The 18,177-nt window shown below is 38.4% G+C and overlaps 1 protein-coding gene across 11 annotated transcripts in view; it reads right to left on the reverse strand.

The window, feature by feature from the left end:
* The window catches only part of TAFA5 (TAFA chemokine like family member 5), a 471,130-nt gene extending 470,558 nt beyond the window's left edge, over positions 1-572 (reverse strand). For 4 of the 11 annotated variants that reach the window (XR_015804058.1, XR_015804057.1, XR_015804059.1 and 1 more), the window contains exon 1: positions 8-572. Coding sequence is in view for 2 of the 11 variants with exons in the window: in XM_088165781.1 (XP_088021907.1) it covers positions 8-119 (112 nt within the window). In the remaining 9 variants the exon portion in view is untranslated. The remainder of the gene's footprint in view (positions 1-7) is intronic. The other 7 variants (XR_015804061.1, XR_015804060.1, XM_088165781.1 and 4 more) reach the window with 5 other exon arrangements.
* Positions 573-18,177: the final 17,605 nt, after the last annotated feature.

Genomic DNA, 18,177 nt, shown 5'->3' on the forward strand with positions numbered 1-18,177 from the left:
TACTTACTGCAGTAAGCGATTAGGAGACTAGCCAGGATCATGATAGCCCAGAAAGTTGAGGACATGCTTGGTAAGGCGCTGGCATCTTTCCTACTGCTTCTCCTGGGAGATGGAGCCATTGAAGCCACTTCCCCGGCGGGGGGAAAGTCAGACAGTTTCACCAGCCAGCTCTTCCCTTGACTGATGGCCTTGCTCCACGTGTAATCCTCAAGGAAGGCATCCTCCAACGACTCTGCTGTTCATCATCAGCAACATGGTCCTGTTGCAGGAATCATCTTCCAGCCAGAAAGCCAAGGCGACTCTAATGCCCGCGGGGCTTGGGAGCAGTGGCCACAGCCAGCTTCCCTCCTGTCACTGTGGCGGGATTCACTAGCATGGAGGGCTCACTGCGGCTTGGATGCCTCGTGTGGTACTGAGCTTCGAAGATGTCCCATGAACGAGCCTCTTTTTTTTTATTATTTTTTTCCTTTCTGTTTTTGATTTGCAGAAGTTGTTCAGCTCGCTGTCCTTCCCCGTGCCTCCCCTCCCGGGGCAGCCCCCGCAGGCGGAGCGCGGGTCCCGGCGGTGCTAAAGCGGCTCCCCCGCCCGCCCGCGGCTCTACGGCGACCCCCGCTCAGGGCGCCGCCGCCCCCCAGCCCGGGCCAGCATGGCCGCGGGGGCCACCGAGGGGCGAGGGCAGCCCGGCGACACGGCCAGCCGCCCGTCCGCCGGGCACGGCTCCGCCGGGCAGCTCCGCGCAGAGAGGGCGATCCGCGCCCCGGCCCCCCACGGCCTGTCCAGCCTGAGCTCCCCTCCCGACCGCTCCGGCGGCTCGACGGGGCGGAGGCGCGGCAGGCGGCCGGGACACTTCGGGCGGAGGGTCGGCAGCGAGTCCGCTCCTCTCCGTGCGCCGCCCGCTCCGCTCTCAGGCTCTGCCGCTACAGCAGCGCCGGCCCTTCAAGTAAAGGGAAGCGGGAGGAGGAGGAGGAGGGGGCCGGCGGTCACGCCCACAGGTGCTCAGCGCTCCGAGCAGAGCGCTCCTTCCCCCGCTCCGCTCGCGCGTCCCCGCCGCAGGAGCGCGCCCGCCCCGGGGCTCGCATCGGCCCCGGCCCCGCCGCTCCCCGCTGCCGCTCCCGGGGCGGCGCCCGCCGGGGTAGGGAGGGAGGAGCCGCGGGGCGCCTGTCCCTGTCCCTGTACCCACAGCGGCTGCTGCCAGCCCTGCGGGACCGGCTGTGGGAGCGGGCTGTGCGGCGGGCAGGGGCCGAGGGGCGAGCCCTGTGCCTCGGTGGGGTAGAGCCGGCTCCGTCCCCCAGAGTCTGCCCGCGGCGGAGCCGCCGGGCCGGGAGCGGAGCAGAGGGGGAAGGAGCGGAGGCGGTGCCCGCCCCGAGCCCCCCCCGGGGAATCTTTGCTCTCTCGGCTGACACGGGGTCTCGACGGAAGGAGAAGTTGCCCAGGGAATTGTCTCTCCCAGTCCCCTCACCTGCATGGTGTGGCTCGAAATCTCCACGATGTATTGCCCCTCGACACGGCCATAGAAGCTAAATGAAATAATTCCTCATCTGCGGTCCTTATGGGCACTGCTGTTGGCACGCGGTGTCTGTCGCTGAAATGGCAGGGACACATCGCTATGAAACCCGCTTTCCAGGGCTTGAGTTCACATGTGCCAGTATCCCTTATGATTAAAAGCTTAAATATTTTAAGAGGGACCAGGTAGTTGAGCTTTTCTGTTCGGAGTCTCCATAGCAATGTCTTCAAATTAATATTTTAAGTTCTGCAGAAGGTAGTCGCGTTCCAAGTACAAGCAGGATTGGCAGACTAGAAGAAGAGCTTGGTCACAAAACGTCTTATTACCTCCTCTTGTGTTTTACTTGCATAATAGAAATGCCATGAAAAAGCTGATCCATATTCCTTCAGAAGTCCCAGGTTTGTCTGACTGTTTGCCATTTAAACATCTAGACTTAAAATTGTGTATGAATGATACAATATTCACAAGACGGGACTGTAAGGACCTTTTTAGTACAGCTGCACTTGATTAGATATTTGTAACTAAGTTCAGTTTTGCACCATGAGGACACTGCCAATGTAATCGCTTTGATTTTAGAGATTTTCTAGCAGAATAGTTTCATCCTGAACTGGTAGGGCAATAGATTAATGTGTTCGAGCATGCTTCAGAGATGAAATTTTAACTACTGTTTGGATGCAACTATATTTGGGTGCCAGAGCATCTCCTTCCAAGATGTGACTTTCTTTTTCCCTTAATTTAATGGGAATTTCTTTTCTATTATATTTGAAAACTAGAATAGAGCAAAACTCAGGCATTAAGACAACATGCTAAGCTGTATTCTCCTTCCCTACATATTTTAAAGAGCATTTTTATGTAGAGATGCAGTCTTTGTATCACCTTCCATCTCTAACTTAGACACTATATTTTCCTTCTAAGTCAACATAGTCATCATTCCCCTTGGAATCCTGAAGTATTACTTTAATTTTTTGTTGCAAAGTTGTACAGTTTCATGAGTTTTTTTAAAAATTAGGACTTTCAAAATTCCTATTCTTCGACTAAATGTAAATAAGTGTTAAGCAACAAAAATGCCTCTGCATATTGTGTTGTTGTTTATTGCAATTCCAGGATTAACATGTAAATTAAGCAATTTTCTGAATTTATGAGAAAATTTGATTCCCATTATAGCTGTGAGTAATGAATGTCTAGTTAAATAGCATTTTCTAAAAATTACTATAAAGAAAAAACACAAGCATCTTGAAATTAGATATATAGTATGATGTACAGATTAAGAGATTGTAAAGCCATAAGGGACAGCTGTAGAAGAATATAGGTAACTCTACCTTTCAATAGAGTCCACAGATTTTATATAGTAAATCTTACAGTTTACTCAAGAAGTTGTGGTTAGACAAGAGGATTTCCCTTGGAAATGCATCCAGCTTTCAGTCTGAGGAGTGGGAATTGTGATTACTGTTCACCTAAATAGAGCTTGAAGGTTCATGCAGAAGCTGAAATCTTGCTTTGATAATTCTGAAAGCTGACATCCTTCACTTGAGACCAGGTTAATTCCCATGCTGGAGAACTACTCAGGTACTCAGAAAGTAAGGCAGCACTCACTGAATACAGGAACCGCTGAGCTGGGGCCTTTGTGTTTCTATACAACTACCTGTAATAGTTCTACGAAGAAATTTTAAATTAAGAAAGATTTTCAAACATTACATTATGATTTGATTGTCAAAGACAAGACTTAAAACCACTCTTAAAATGTAATTTTAGGTCACTGCTGATTCGGTTTGTAGGTGTATGTTGATCTGCAGTAATGTCCTGGCTGCCCTGTATGGTTTTGTATTGAAAAATATTTCACCCTACGGTGACACTATTCACAATGTAAAGTCTTATGTAAGGAAGAAGTGGCAGAATGTGATTTCAAATTAATTTGCTTGCCCCTTTCATGATACACTCACCACACTTTGATTTTCAAGGAAAATGTGTGAGGTGTGTCTTTATTGCCTCCCTGATCTCCCAAGAAATTCCCAGTATTCAGACCTGTGTGTACGGAAATGTAAGAAACAATGATTAAAGTCATGGAAAGCTGAATAGAAAATAGAAACCCAAGTTAAAGGCTGTATATCAAAGTGAAATACTCTTTCCAGAAATCAGATTTGTTCCCATATAGTCAGACACAGATCTCTCATTCTTCCATTGCTGTTGCAAGTGTTAATATTTGCCAGGAAATTAATATTTAAGCTCTTTACTAAGATAGGCTGTGCCATTAGTCCAACTAAAATTATAAGCAAAATACATCTATTGACTAGAAAAGACATATCTTGAAGCCTGCTGTAAGCTGTGTAAATGTCAGTTTGTCCATGAGGTGTGTATGCATCACTGCTTTCTACCAGGATGTCAGACCTGAGAAGCCTGTCTAGTGATGTTGACCTCTATCGCAGGTGAGAGGATAACCTACAGAGGATAAATCTTAACATTCACTTAGCATCAAGCATGTACATGGTAGAAGGTAGATAATGTTCTTCAGGTCTTTATAGAGAGACCTTCTGTTCTTTTAGAATTTGCTTATTTGCTTTGAAAATAGAAGGTTTAGATAAATTGCATGGCATTTCACTGATCCAGTATATTTCAGAGAGGATTAACAGTCAATACTATTCAAGCCAACAACTGAGTTTTTGCTTGGGATAAAATAAAAATATTCAGTTGATACTAAATGTTGATTTCAAAGAAACAACAGAATATCTGAATGGACATTATTGATTAGATTTGTTAATTTTGAGATAAATATGAGCAAAAATGTAAAAGAATATCATCATTTAAAACTTTTTTTATAATGTTAAAAGCATTAATTACATACAAGAGCTGTGTAATATAATCTTGTTGCTATATCGCAAAAGAATTTTTAAAGGAAGAGCAGTAGATCTTAATATTAAGAAAGTAAGCTCATCAACTTTATTTAACCATTTACATTTTCAACAAATTAGTTACTCTATATGTCTCTTTATAAAAAGCCATAGCATGTCTTTAACAACCATTGCAAATATAAAAAGATATAATCCAAGAGAATTGCAATTTTCTTCATCTTCCTTGAGATGGAGACTAGTCAGAGGATATAGATTCATGGTTAAAAAATAATAATTTTAGTTAGATTTTATGAGAAGATTTGCTGCCTTTGTATGTACTGATCTTAGGCCATCTTTGGAAAAAATGTTTTATCTAGACACATGCCTCAATGATTTTTTTAATACCTGTTTAGTGCCCAGAATATTGACCACCTATTTAGTAGGGAAGTTTTTGCTATTGATTTACACGAGGCAGAAAATTATAGTATTTGTGAACAAAGAAAGTGTAAGAAAGAAAGAGAGACAGTATGTAGCTGCATACTTAATTCATTGTGAAATTATAATTTGGAGAGTTCAGTCCTTCAATAACAGAAATCGTATTTTAGTCTTAATGGCAGCAAAATACATACATTTGAAACTGTGAGATAAGAAATTTAGTCCTCATACACTAGTTCAGTAAAAGTCTTTATTTTCAGAATACTTTAAAATTTGTAGAGAGATCTTTAGATACATGTACATGAAAGAACCTTTGTTAAGGTCAGTAAAAGTAAGGCTCTTAGTAACAATTCTGTTCCTGCATAGTCAAAATATATTTAGAGGGAAGCCGTTGACCAAATCTAAGTCATGTTGTTTTATTGCATTGTATTGTCTACATGGCAGGCATTCTCACTGAGTGCTTCTGTTTATTTTTACAAATGTAAAACTGCAACCTTTTTACTTGTAGATTGTGCCTTTTCACTGATCTTCTTTCTTTAACAGGGTACCAATTAGTAGTGTTTGTTTGTTTGTTTGTTTGTTTCATTATAAATTTAGATGAGTTTGGAGTTTTTTTCCTAACTTAATTACCTGCCAATGATATAGATATTGAATGATGTAGATACAGCTTGAAAAGCTGTATGTGGTTTTAACATGTAAGCTTTCATAAGTTATAGGAAATCCTCACCTTGTAAAACAAAAATCTTTGAAGTTATTCACTGACAGCTATATTAACCTGTCCAATTATGTGCAAAGCCAAACATTTTTAAAAAGCAAGAAAGTGACAGTAGGAATATGTTGCCAATACAAAACATTTTAATACCTGTCTATATAACTGATGGGGTGTCAAAACATCTACATTATCATCTTGACTGAATTTTATTTGTAGACTTTACACTAAAATGCAGAAAAGCAATGAAGAGAAATATTTCAGGGTGCATTTTAATTCCACTTTGTGTCAAAGACAAGTCTGTAGTTTTTATTAAAAAATGACACCAATATTATATCCTTTTGAAATGTGTCTGCCATTTTTTAAAAGAAATACTATTTGTAATTGACCAAGAGATTAAATGAACTTTTTGTAAAATTACTGCATTCTCAGTTAGATTCTAAAAATACACAGATGGGGAAAAAAACACTTTACTGTTGTCATGCGAGTCCAAATATCACATCTAAAGTTGAGTTAAAATAAACTGCATCTCTTCATAGCATGTACTAATAAAATGCTTATTTTTTATTATGTGGGTGTGTAAAATTGTTTCTTTGCATTGAAATGCCCACAACTGATGTGGCAGATAAGTACATTACTGTCACTTGGCAACATTTACTATTTTTGCAAAAAAAAAAAAAAGGGGGGGGGTATCTTAACTGCTATTATAAAAATGTCTGGAATTTATCAAATTATCAAATCATTCAGAAGTGAGTCAGTACCTGAGCTACAGTGATGTAATATACTGGATTTGACAGCAAGAACAAAAATAACTAACTCGCACACATAATAATTTAGGAGGTGAATTATTTTAAAAAATTAGGAAAGAAATCAGAACAAGAATCAGCAAACAAACCTGAAATAAATCCAAATATGGTAAATTGCTTTCATTACAGCAAATAGAAAATGAGAGGGATATGAAATCATGACTATGAGTGAATTTCTGTCTTGGAAACTACATAAATAATTAATCAGATCTGTTGGGAGTTAGGTCTAGTTTAAGCAAAAGGAACACTGAATTCAGCGCCCATTCCAAAGTGTCCAGAAAAATCTGCTTTAGATTACATGATAAATAACACATGTAATTCTTTTACAATATATTTAAAGTGAGGAAAGAGTATATTACTTCCTTGGGAATTGATTCCATTTTGTATTTTTATTTTCTCTAATTTCCCTCTACTTTTTTTCCTTCAATGACATACCACAATTTGGTAACTTACACACTTGACATTTCCATGTGTTAAGAAGTGTACAGGCACAGAGAAATACAGAAATACAGTCTTGTATTTTTTTCTATCCTGTGTCTATTAGCTTCCCTGTGCAGTATTCTAAAGGAGAGAGAAATCGAATATCTCTAAAGGAGAGAGAAATACTTTTCTGTGTATACAATCAGCAAGTATTCATTGAGACCATTTTCCAAGTATCCAATCCAACTATTCAAGAGAAAAAAGCATCCCTGCAGATCTGGCAACTGCATGATCCTTTTTTTCAAGGAGTGTTTCTGAAGCCACCTATGGATCTGCTATGCAAGTCCTTATTTCCTTGGACATTTTAACACACACACCAGACATGTAAAAGTTTATGAGGCTGTGTCTTCTTGCCTTTTTCTGGAAATCTTGCCCCTTCTTCACAAACCTTGTTGTAGGAGAAGAAAGAGGTGATATTGTCTGGAGGTAGAGCACAGGGTTATGTTTGAGAGCTGAATTGTGTTGATAATGAAGCCAATACATTTTCTGAGCAGCTCTTTGATAATAGTTTAAATTTCTCTTGTTGTCTTAGTTGCTGCTGGAATCATGAATTGTTAATGTGTTTTGGTTTGGTTTTTTTTCCTGTAAAGACCTAGAGAATTTTGATAAAATATTGTAAGTGCTCTGTCTGAAGGTGAGGTAACGTAGAAACATTAAAAAAATTTATTTTTAAGAACTCATCTCTATGATGCAGTGAGTTCAGATGTGCTCAGTGTAAGCTGGTACTTGAATTCTTAAATTCACCATGGAGCAATATGTTTGATCAGTGAATAGCAGGAAATTTTCTCAGGAAAATAAATTGTGACAAACCATGCAAAGTTTCAGATTTAAAAGCTGGAATTTTTATCTAGAGTTAATAAGACATACAGAGAATGTAGTTCCTTTGCATTCTCTCATTTCCCAGTTTAACTATTTGTTCTTTAGAGCAGGGTGAAAAGGTGTTTCTGGTATCAGTATCCTGTCTTTCAGAAATCAGCTAACTTTCTGTAACCAAATAAGCCCCCCAAAAAATTGTTACCTTCCTGAGTGGAAATTAGAAACTACTGGTTTACTCTAAACTGTAGAGTACAAATTGCAACCTATGAACCTGATGGACTTATTGTGAGAAGCAGACAAGCTGTCTCTTGAACGATATTGCTGAGGAGCAGACAAGGGTTGAAATTGCCACTGTTTTTTCTGGTGAGCTGAAATGCTCAGTTCATCAAGAAACACTATCTGCTTCTATGTAAAATAGGGTTTTATATGTAGGGTAGGAAAATAATGGGTACTTGAAGATGGAGTAGACAACAGCAGATTACAAATAGGAGCATTTTACTGGAGATCTTGCTGGTAAAATAAGCTTTGGTTTGGGATTTTTGACTTTGGGATTTTTGTGGAGGGCAGAGGAAGGGAGAACAAGAAGTGATGAAATGGCAGTAAATGCTGGATTAGAGAAAGGTATTTATTCATAAGTTAGTAGGCATATTTTATTCTAAAACTGTCACTTCTATGTGCATCCTGCAAAATTTTTGCAATGCTGAAGCATGACTTCAGGTAAAATGTTTGGCTTTCAGAGAGTACTAAGTTCCTAAATTCCAAAACTGGGAAATATGAAGTCCTGCACCTGCAGAGGATTAACTCCGTGCATCACCATGGACTGGGGCCCATGATGTGGAAAGTAGCAGAAAAGGACCTGAGAGTCCTGGTGGACATCAAGGTGAGCAGAAGTCAGTATCAGTATCAGTGTGCAGAAGTCAGTGTGCTCCTGCAGCAAAAGCCAGCAGCCTCCTGGGCTTCATTAGGCAGAGTGCTGCCAGCAGGTGAAGGAAGGTGATCCTTCTCCTCTACTCAGCACTGGTGAGACACATCTGGAGTGCTTTGTCCTGTACTGAGCTGTCACAAGAGGTAGTACAGGAGAGCACAGGAAAGGTATGTCCACCTCACCCTCTAGTGCAGCACAGAGCTGAGAGAGTGGTTAAGGAATCAGAGCATCTGCTGAACAAGGGCAGGCTTAGAGAGCTGAGATTGTTTATCATCAAAAAGAGAAGGGCCTATGTGTGTTTGTGTGTGTATGTGCATGTCTTACTCATGGGTCCTGATGGGGCAGGACAGACTCTTCTTACGCAATGAAAGGACAAGGGACAATAGGTACAAATTGAAACATAGGAAATGCCACTTAATTATAAGAAAAATATTTTACTTGGAGGGTGATCATACACTGGAACAGGTTGTGCAATGACATTGTGCAGTTTTGGGAATGAACAAAATATGTTTGGATAATTTCCTGAACAGTCTGGTGTAACTGAGCCTGCTTTGACCAAAGAAGTAGGACTAGATCAATTTCAAAGGTCTTTACCACCTGCAACTGATCTTTAAAAAGTAAATATATTTTTATTTTTATTTTTATTTTTATTTTTATTTTATTTTTATTTTTATTTTTATTTTTATTTTTATTTTTATTTTATTTTTATTTTTATTTTTATTTTTATTTTTATTTTTATTTTTATTTTTATTTTTTTTTTATATTACAAACTATATTTAATTCTAGTTATTTATCCTTGCCTCTTTTCAAGGTACTCAACTCTTATCTAAGACACCAAGTAACATTTGTGCTTTCAAACAGCATGGTGAGGGCTGGGTGCCTCAGCACAGGATCTGGCCATAAAATCAGCAAATGGTGCAGCTTAAGAAACAACGTGGAGATATCCACTTTCAAAAGTTGAGGACAAGGGTATCTCCTGTCCTCCTATTAAGACTGTAAGCGCTTTTCTATCCACCTGGGTAACCTACTCCTGAAGGCTGTTACCTATAATCCTTCCTTCTAACCAAGTATTGTGTTTAGAGGAGGATGAAGTGATGGCAATAGGACAGGTGTCACACCACATCCTCAATTCCTCCTCGTCATTCCAATATTTATTCAGGATGTATGGGAGCTCAGCTCAGTTCTCTCTCTCTGCCGAGGGCGAATCTGCATCAATGGGGCACTTACAATCTCCTTGTTGAAACAATGTCACTGCACATGTAATAAATCAAGATTTACAGGGCAGAAGGAGAAAGTATAAAAGTGAAACTGATTCTGTAGCTGTTTATGTGGGTACTGACCTTGAGAGGAGACCAATCTTTTCTTGCGAGATCCCAGGGCAGTTTCTATAATTATAACTATGACTGCATAATGTGCTTAATTATGGAAAAGTCAGTCCATTGAAAAAGACTGATGTCTGAAAACTTTATTTACTAAGACTTAGCTTCCATGCTTTGTCTGCAAACTGAATAATGCCTAGTGTAAGTATGTAGCCTTCGTGGCAAATTTCTGAATAGTTACATCTAGGACAGGTTTCATTAAACAAGCAAAAAAAATGACATTTTTACATTAGTATTCATAACAGTGTTTTCTGACAAGATCAAACAAATATTATAATTAATACACTGTTATTCACTCTACTGAACGCTTTCTTTCTTTAGGCTCACATTCTTTTTATCCTATCCAGACTATTTTTTTCCTCTTATTAATGCAAACACTTCATTAGGTTACTGGAAATAATATTTTCCATTAAAAAATATTTTTAAGTTGTCCAAAACTTGTTTGCCTTCTCCTCCACAGCTTCATTTTTTACACTTTAAAATCTGCAGGTTGCAAGTTTTGATTGCAGCTGGCTGGATAGATACAGGAAGCTGGGGAAGACGATCCTTTGTGAAACTTGCCCAGAGGGCAAGATAACAGCATTATCTTTCTTCATTATAGAAAAGTATATCATATTCAAACCTGTGGAATATCCAGCATTATAAGAAGGAGGACAGAATGGCTGAGCTGTGCATGGTAACTTGGCATAAACCCATTTCATAGAATCATACAATAGTTTTTTAAAGGTCATCTAGTCCAACCCTCCTACAATAATCAGGGACATCTTCATCTAGATCAGGTTTCTCAAAGCTCTGTCCCACCTGACCTTGAAGGCTTTCAAGACTGGTTCCTCTGCCAGTCTGGGAAATCTGTTCCAGCATTTTACCACCTTCATTGTAAAAAAATTTCTTCCTTAAATCTAGTCTAAATCTACCCTCCTTAAGTTTAAAACCATTAGCCCTTGTCCTATTTCAACAGGTCCTCCTAAAATGTTTGACCTCATATTTCTTATAATCCCTTTTTGAAGTACTGAAAGTTCACATTAAGTTTCCCCTGAGCCTTCTCTTCTCCAGGCTGAACAGTGCCAAATCCCTCAGACTTTCCTCGTGGGAGAGATGCTCCAGTCCTCTGGTCATTTTTGTGGCCCTCCTCTGGACCCTCTCCATTCGGCTCATATATTTCCTGTGCTGAAGACCCCAGATCTGGATGCTGTACCCCTTTGATTCACAAGGCTGAAAAGTGGTCATTTGCAACATGTTCAGCTTATTAGAACTGGTTCATTGCCACCCTAGAAAGGCATCTTGGTTCTTTCTCCTGTTGGGCACACTAATGAATAGCTGGGAATATTGATTTTGTTTGTCCTTTGAGGCATTGCTTTGCTGCTCCCCTATGGAGCTTCATTTTCTCTATCATGACAATATCCTGCAATATGTCTCCAGTTCAGTGGAACTCCTTTGTGTTTGGAGCAGGGTAAGCCACAGAATCTGTTAATACAATTTTATATACAGGACTGAAGAAAGGATATACAAATTTTTAAAAATTATTTAGCTTAAAATGAGGAAGTAACATACTTACTTACAAGACCACTAATGAATATTTTAATTCTCTTCTGTTCTTACACTGAGGGTAGCAGGACAATAAAAACGGAACCCAAACACATTTCTGTGTCATCGTGAATTAAGGCAATCAGAAAATTTTCTTGACAAGTTGCCAGCCTTCATCATTAGGGACTTCTCTGATGCTCATTCCACAATGAATTTTTAAATCTCATCAGCTGTGTGAACCATCTTTGTCAGGCAGGAAGGACCTTAACAATGTCTTTGTTTATTATCTGGACCTCACATGAAACTAACATGACACTTCAAGTCTAATATGAATGTCTCTATGTCCATAGGCTCTCTTTCAAACATGCTAAATGTTGATATCTGGTATGACAGAAACTTTCAGTCATCTGTGTTACTTGAAGTTGTACTGTACTGCTCCCCTGTCCACCCCTAAATCACCTACTATAATCAAAATGCCCCCTCTCACACAAAGATCTCTGTGCTTTATGTCAGATCTGGATACTATTTTAAGCATTTAAGACATAAGAATTGCCTTCAAGAAAAGATGGACTAAAATCCTTATACAGTTTAAAATACTAATTTGAGAAATCTTGAGGATGAAAACTGCAGATTTTGACTGATCTGCACATTCTTCAAAATTCAGAAATGAAAAAAATTGAAGATAAAGGAATTTTTTTGCACAGAACATTTCAATTATGCCCTCAGAGGGTATTTCTCCTGCCTTATGATTAACTGTGGTGCTGGATGAAGCTTTTCTATACAGTATTCTTTTCTTTTTGTCTTGTCACTTTTAGTTCCAATATAATAAGAGATAGCTTTTGAATCATTAGACTTTTCACCTAATTGCAAAGCCATTACAGACGAAATATGGCAAGAACTGAGCCTGTCAATGCACCCATTTCTTTTAGTTTAATTGTACTCCACACATCTTAGCTTCTTTCTGATCTACTTTTAAAATTAGATAATATTCTCTAAGAGATTTCCCATAAACTAAGATGTCATTCTCGGAAACTGATACATTCCAAATGCTGCAGAATAATGCACATTTTTCTAAGGTTGTTCTGATGCCAAATGAGAAGCAAGATAGTAGATATCTTTTAAATAGTATCAGAAAGTTGTCATCTTGTCTCTTTAAGAAAGATCTGGAGAAAGTAGTTTTGAGAAACATTTTTCATAAGAAAATGTTGTGTTGATGAAACCAAAGCTTTTCACAGAAATCTATGTTTTTAATAGATTTCCTAATGAAGAATTTTTTTTTCATGTCCAGGATAGAATTTCTAACCGAATTCTGACAAACTGAGATGCACTCTGTGATCAGGGCAAATTAGGAGATCTGGGTTGAGACTGTTTACTTTGAGCTGCAGAAGGTAACTGAGCCTGGGCCTAGCACTCTAAAAGTGACTGTCCTCAGTGAATGAATGCTGGTTTTTGAGGTAAATCTATCTCAGTCTCTCTTAAGATCTCTTCAGAGCTTTTTATATATCATAGTTTTCCCCCTACATGGAGGTAAAACAGAAGAGAAAATGTCAACTATGATGACTAAGATAAAATTCTTTTGGTCTCAGGTCTGGCTATTTTTCAGAGTGCAAACAAAAATGCTGTTTGGACATATTTAATTAGGAGGGCTCGTGTGGTATATTTTATATTCCGGTTAGAATTTCAAGTCACAGCTCTGTGTTGATTCATAACACATAATTCTCCTTGATTCAAGTGAAATTATCTCCATAGGTGCATGTAGACAGCTTGAGTATTTCTGTTTAGAAGCTTTGGCAAAGAAAAAACCCTGTAATTTTAATACTAAAAAATTTTATATTTGTCACTTGAGTAAACAGATTTATGCACATTTTATATAACAATAAAATTGTCTGGTTACAATACTGTGCTAGTCCTTTATGGGGTAGATTCTGATATTCCATTTCACAATAATATAAAATAATTTAGATCAGTCAAGGAATAAACCAAATAGTTGAGGATGTGGGTTCTAAATAATTAAAAATGTTAACATTGCTGATAGCCACTAATAGAACAGTCAGGACTAAGAATACAAGCCACAAAATATAGTATCTTCTGTTTTAATATGAGACACTCAAAATTGTGGAAGATTATTAGAACTGTCAAGTGGGCAAATGTACATATAAAAATATAAGAAAATACTTTTTTGATTTCAACATAAGATTTATGAAACATCTTGGCTATTGGGAATGAATTACTAAAATTTATCTGTTTAAAAAGAAAATAACTGTGTGATAGCCAAATTATTTATAGTTTTACAATAAAGATAAGCTGTAATGGTAATAAGAAATAATGATACTGAACAGACTTACATTGGTATATTTAAATAAAGGGAATATTTATTGATAAGATTTTAAAAAGTGTAAGTTGCCTTTTAAACTGGACTAGACATTTTGTTAGACCATGAGCAAAACGCTATTTTTCATAGACCAAAATAAGTAGAGCTTCTTGACCATCAGCTTTTAAATGCATTTTGATTGACTGGGAATTGTCTAGCAGTAATTGAGGTCTCTATATTCTGAAGTGTGGATTACTGAAATAAGGAAAAAGGTGATTTACTGTAAAACTGTAATCTTGTTAATTACTGCTTAGCTGCCATCCATCCCAGGATCACTCAATTACAGTAGGAAAATCCTTGTTTAACCTACTCTCAGTTTTTACTAGGCTTTAGAGTTCTGCATCTGCACATGAACTGAATTGCCTTACTTTGGTCAAGTACCTATCTTCTGCTTGTGACCTGCTGAATCTGTGGCACAGCCATGGCAGGGTTCAGATCTGCTAAGTACTCTCACAGCATATCAAATGCACACTATCAAAACAGCTAAGATAAAGTGCAATCATGTCTGCATTCTTTCTAAAACCTGTTATCAAGATATAGTAGGGTAAGCTGTCAGCTCTCACCTTTGAATATTAAACAAAGAATTATGACCATTCCCTCATGAATCCCGAGATAACTTGTATTCTAAACCTTTATCCAGAAGAGCATCTTCAAATTAATCATTCTTGCTTCCATAGAAAACAAACAAGTTTTACTGCACAAATAACATTTTAAACTGGAGAGTAACTCTCTTTGTGACCACATGGGCATCTCTTCATCTCCTTCCTTCCTTCCTTCCTCCCTAAAAGTTTATATGCAGCCCAAAATGCAAGTACTGCTTCACTTATTCAGTGGCTCTATCTTTTACTGTCTCAATTATGAAATAACTAAAATAATTACACTCCTACCCAAACATCTTGATATTGTTGATGAAAGTCGCAATTTAAAAATGCATACATGAAAAGTGTTCAAGCATCATAGTACTTGATGACATTTCTTTCCAAACTTAATTGATTATGGTAATATTTTGTAAGTGTTGACCATATGGCCATATAAAAGATAAATTCTTTCACTTTTCTCCAATAGGCAGGCAAAAGTTGATACACTGCTTGATTCTTGCTGGATACTGGTTTTGGCTGGGATAGTTAAATTTTTTCATACTAACTTCTGTAGAGGTACGATTTTAAATTGTGCTGAAGATCCAGTGGTGCTGTTGATAACCCAGTCCTGTTTTCATTTTTGCTGAGCAGTCCTCACACAGTGTCTGGGAATGTTCTGTTTTTCACTTGGTCCCATCAGCAAGGAGGCTGGGGGCACAAGAGGTTGGGAGGGGACAGCTGACCTAAGTGGCCCAAGGGAAATTCCATACCATATGACATTCTTCTCAGCAATAAAACTGGAATGGCTGGATGTGGACCAGGGCTGCTGTTTTTCTGGGACTGGCTAAGCATCGATCAGTTGGTGGGGAATAATTGTTTTCTTTTGCATCACTTGTTTTTCTTAATTTTAATTTTCTTCCCTCAACATGTTTTTTTTTTCCTTGCCTTTTTTATCCCTTAATATTATTAAACTGTCTCCATCTCAACCCATGAGTTTTCTCACTTTACCCTTCCAATTCTCTATCTCACTGCAGGGAGGTGAATTGTAGGTGTAGAAGAAATTAGAGGGGAGCTCACCCCTGATAAGTCACAGTTGTACTAATTATCAAAGAAGAGGAACAGCGTTGCCCTTAATGGGTCACAGCTGTGACTAATAAAGATACGTGTGATAAAAGGGGTGGGTTGGCTGGCCAGGGGGATGTTGGTAAAAGAGGGCCTGGAGAAAGAGGGCTTGGAGGAGGTAGAGGAGCCCTGAGGAAGGAGGAATGATTGAGGGAAACATGAAGAAGAAAGAAATAAGGAAGAGAGTTGCTGCAGTAAAAGATATGCTGTGAGGTCAGTCTGGGTCTGATGGACTCAGAGCCTGCAGTCATAGCCGAGCTGGGTGAAAGCTGTTTTCAGTCTGCAAACCAATACTTGCAGTCAGAGTCTGCAGTTGGACCCTACAGTAGGAGCTTGCTGTAGTCAGAGTCAGGATGGCTAAGCTGTAAAGAAGAATAAACCAGGAACTTTTTCATGTTGTTGAATGAGAGTCTGTGTCTTGGCTGATTTCTACCTCTAATGAGAGGTCTGCTGTAACAGTGAATAAGTGGCTGTGTGGGGTTTAGTCCTCGAGTGGACTTAAACCATGACAGTGTTATAGATACTGCCTCTCAGTCTATTCACTTTGTGACTACATGGGAAGGAAGGAGAAAAAGGAGGAAATAAGAATGAACAAAATGAATATTATATATAATCACTAACAATAGTTGAGTAGCTGTATGTCCATAGCAAAGAAAATCACTAGGATTTGTATATATTCTCAGAATATGTAGAGTGAACAGTTCAGTGGAAGGTAGTACTTTCGTTTTTATTTACTTAATGTTGGTTTATATTCTCAGAGCTAAGTACAAATAACTTCCTAAAGTCCTAGTGAAACTAGGCAATCAAGAGAAATGACTGAGAGCACGTTCATTTATGTCTTTCTCTCAAGTGTTCTTCAGACAGGCATGATGTATTCTACTTATTCTAAAGCCCAGCAAAGTTAAAGTTAATTTTGGAGGAGTCCCTCTAACAGAAGGCAATTTTCTTTCTTGGCACACCACAGTTATTCCACTGAGATTCATGCTTAAGAAACTGTCATTTATTTACTTTTGTACATTCTACCATTTTGTGGTCACTGTGTGGCTACTTTAGCTCAAATCAGAATAGCTATATTAGGAGCAGAAGTTTGCTATGTAGTCAACAGAGAGCACTAGACACTGCTCAGGGCCAGTTCAGAACGCTTAAAATTAATTAAACTGGTATTCTACTAGTCACTATAATCAAAGGAGATTAGCACAAAGGTTTTTATCATGCTTATAACAATGGCGAGTTCAGCTGAGAACCAAATATTCTTTCCATTGATTGCAAAGGTAGCTAACCTGTGACTAAATCAGACATTTTAACTCAGATGAGGTCGACTGCTAAGCCTATCTTTTTCCTCGGCTCAGACAATTCATAGTCAATATCTTAGCACTGGACTTTGCAGCTGGGGATCCCACATTAATATACCCAGGCCAGATTGCATGGATCAGAGTAGGTGACACCTTTGATATGTCTGCAGCTATTCCCCTCTGAGGAGTTTAATTTCTCCTTTGCAAAGGCTTTGATTGCTATCTGGTCCCACAATACATCCATTCTGGTCATTTAGTACATAAGCACAGTGAGTTAGGAAATCCAGGTCAAAGAAGGACCAAAATAATAATTGCACTGGGGAAGTAGTATTTGTGAGGACACAATAATTGTATTCTGCAGATCTGTTTGAGAATTTCAGTGTCTCCTTAAATTCTCAGGGACTTACTATTTTTCTGATGCAATTAGAAGAATTCAGTCTTGGTCCATACCAGTAGTTAGACAATCACTTGGATTTTGTATGTCATTAAATTTATTGGAAGTAAACATAGAGGTGTGATTCTTGTATCAGCAGAATCTATCAGAAATTGTTCTTGATTTTTTTTTTCATTTTTTATCTCTTTTGGGGATCATCCAAATCCTATGAAGTTCCTAGTGAGGTACCAACATTAGTCCCATTTGGAATTGCTAACCATGGAAGAAAATGAACAAGGTTCTGCCATGTTATACTTGTTTCTTGAACTGAGTTTAAAAAATAGTTCCACGAACATGTTTACCACATTTTTTCCCCAAAAAACTGTTTCAGAATCTCATCTGAATTAAGTTTGCAATCTCCATATGTTAATAGCCTATATATATATACAGGTATATTTAGGGGTGTGTGTGCATATATCTACTAATCTGTTTATACCTAAGAAGTTTAAAAGCAATTGGTTTTCCTCATTGTTTACCTCCCCTTCATATTTACAAAAGGTAGGATTATCTCATCTCAGCCTTAAGTGAGCCATGTTTATATGCAATGCCATTTTGACTCTCTCCAGCTAGGACTTTTCACTCATTGAGATCAAAGTGGTGTGAAGTTTTAAAAAAGTTTTTGTTTCTATTAATGCTGATTTCTCTATAGGCTGTGGTATGTTCAGAGCAAAATGATAAGTCAATGAATCATTTGTCAATGAAAAAGTAACTGTTGACTGTATTGTACTTTAAATCCTGAACTTTGTTATTAGCAGGAAGTAAAAATGTTGGAAGCAAAGCTTAGAACTGAGGTACACTAGTTTGGAATATAAGAGAAGTTACTTAGTTGACAAAGGCACATATGAGTTAGAACAAATCTGGAAACGGACTAACTCTGACTTGCTCACTTGTACTTTTGATTGTAGTGATACTCAAGGCACTACAGGGCATTTCACTTAGTGACAATCAAGTCACTACAGGCATTTTACTTTTCTAGCG

This window comes from Sturnus vulgaris, chromosome 5, assembly GCF_052056855.1.
Source record: "Sturnus vulgaris isolate bStuVul1 chromosome 5, bStuVul1.hap1, whole genome shotgun sequence".
Taxonomy (NCBI): Eukaryota; Metazoa; Chordata; class Aves; order Passeriformes; family Sturnidae; genus Sturnus; species Sturnus vulgaris.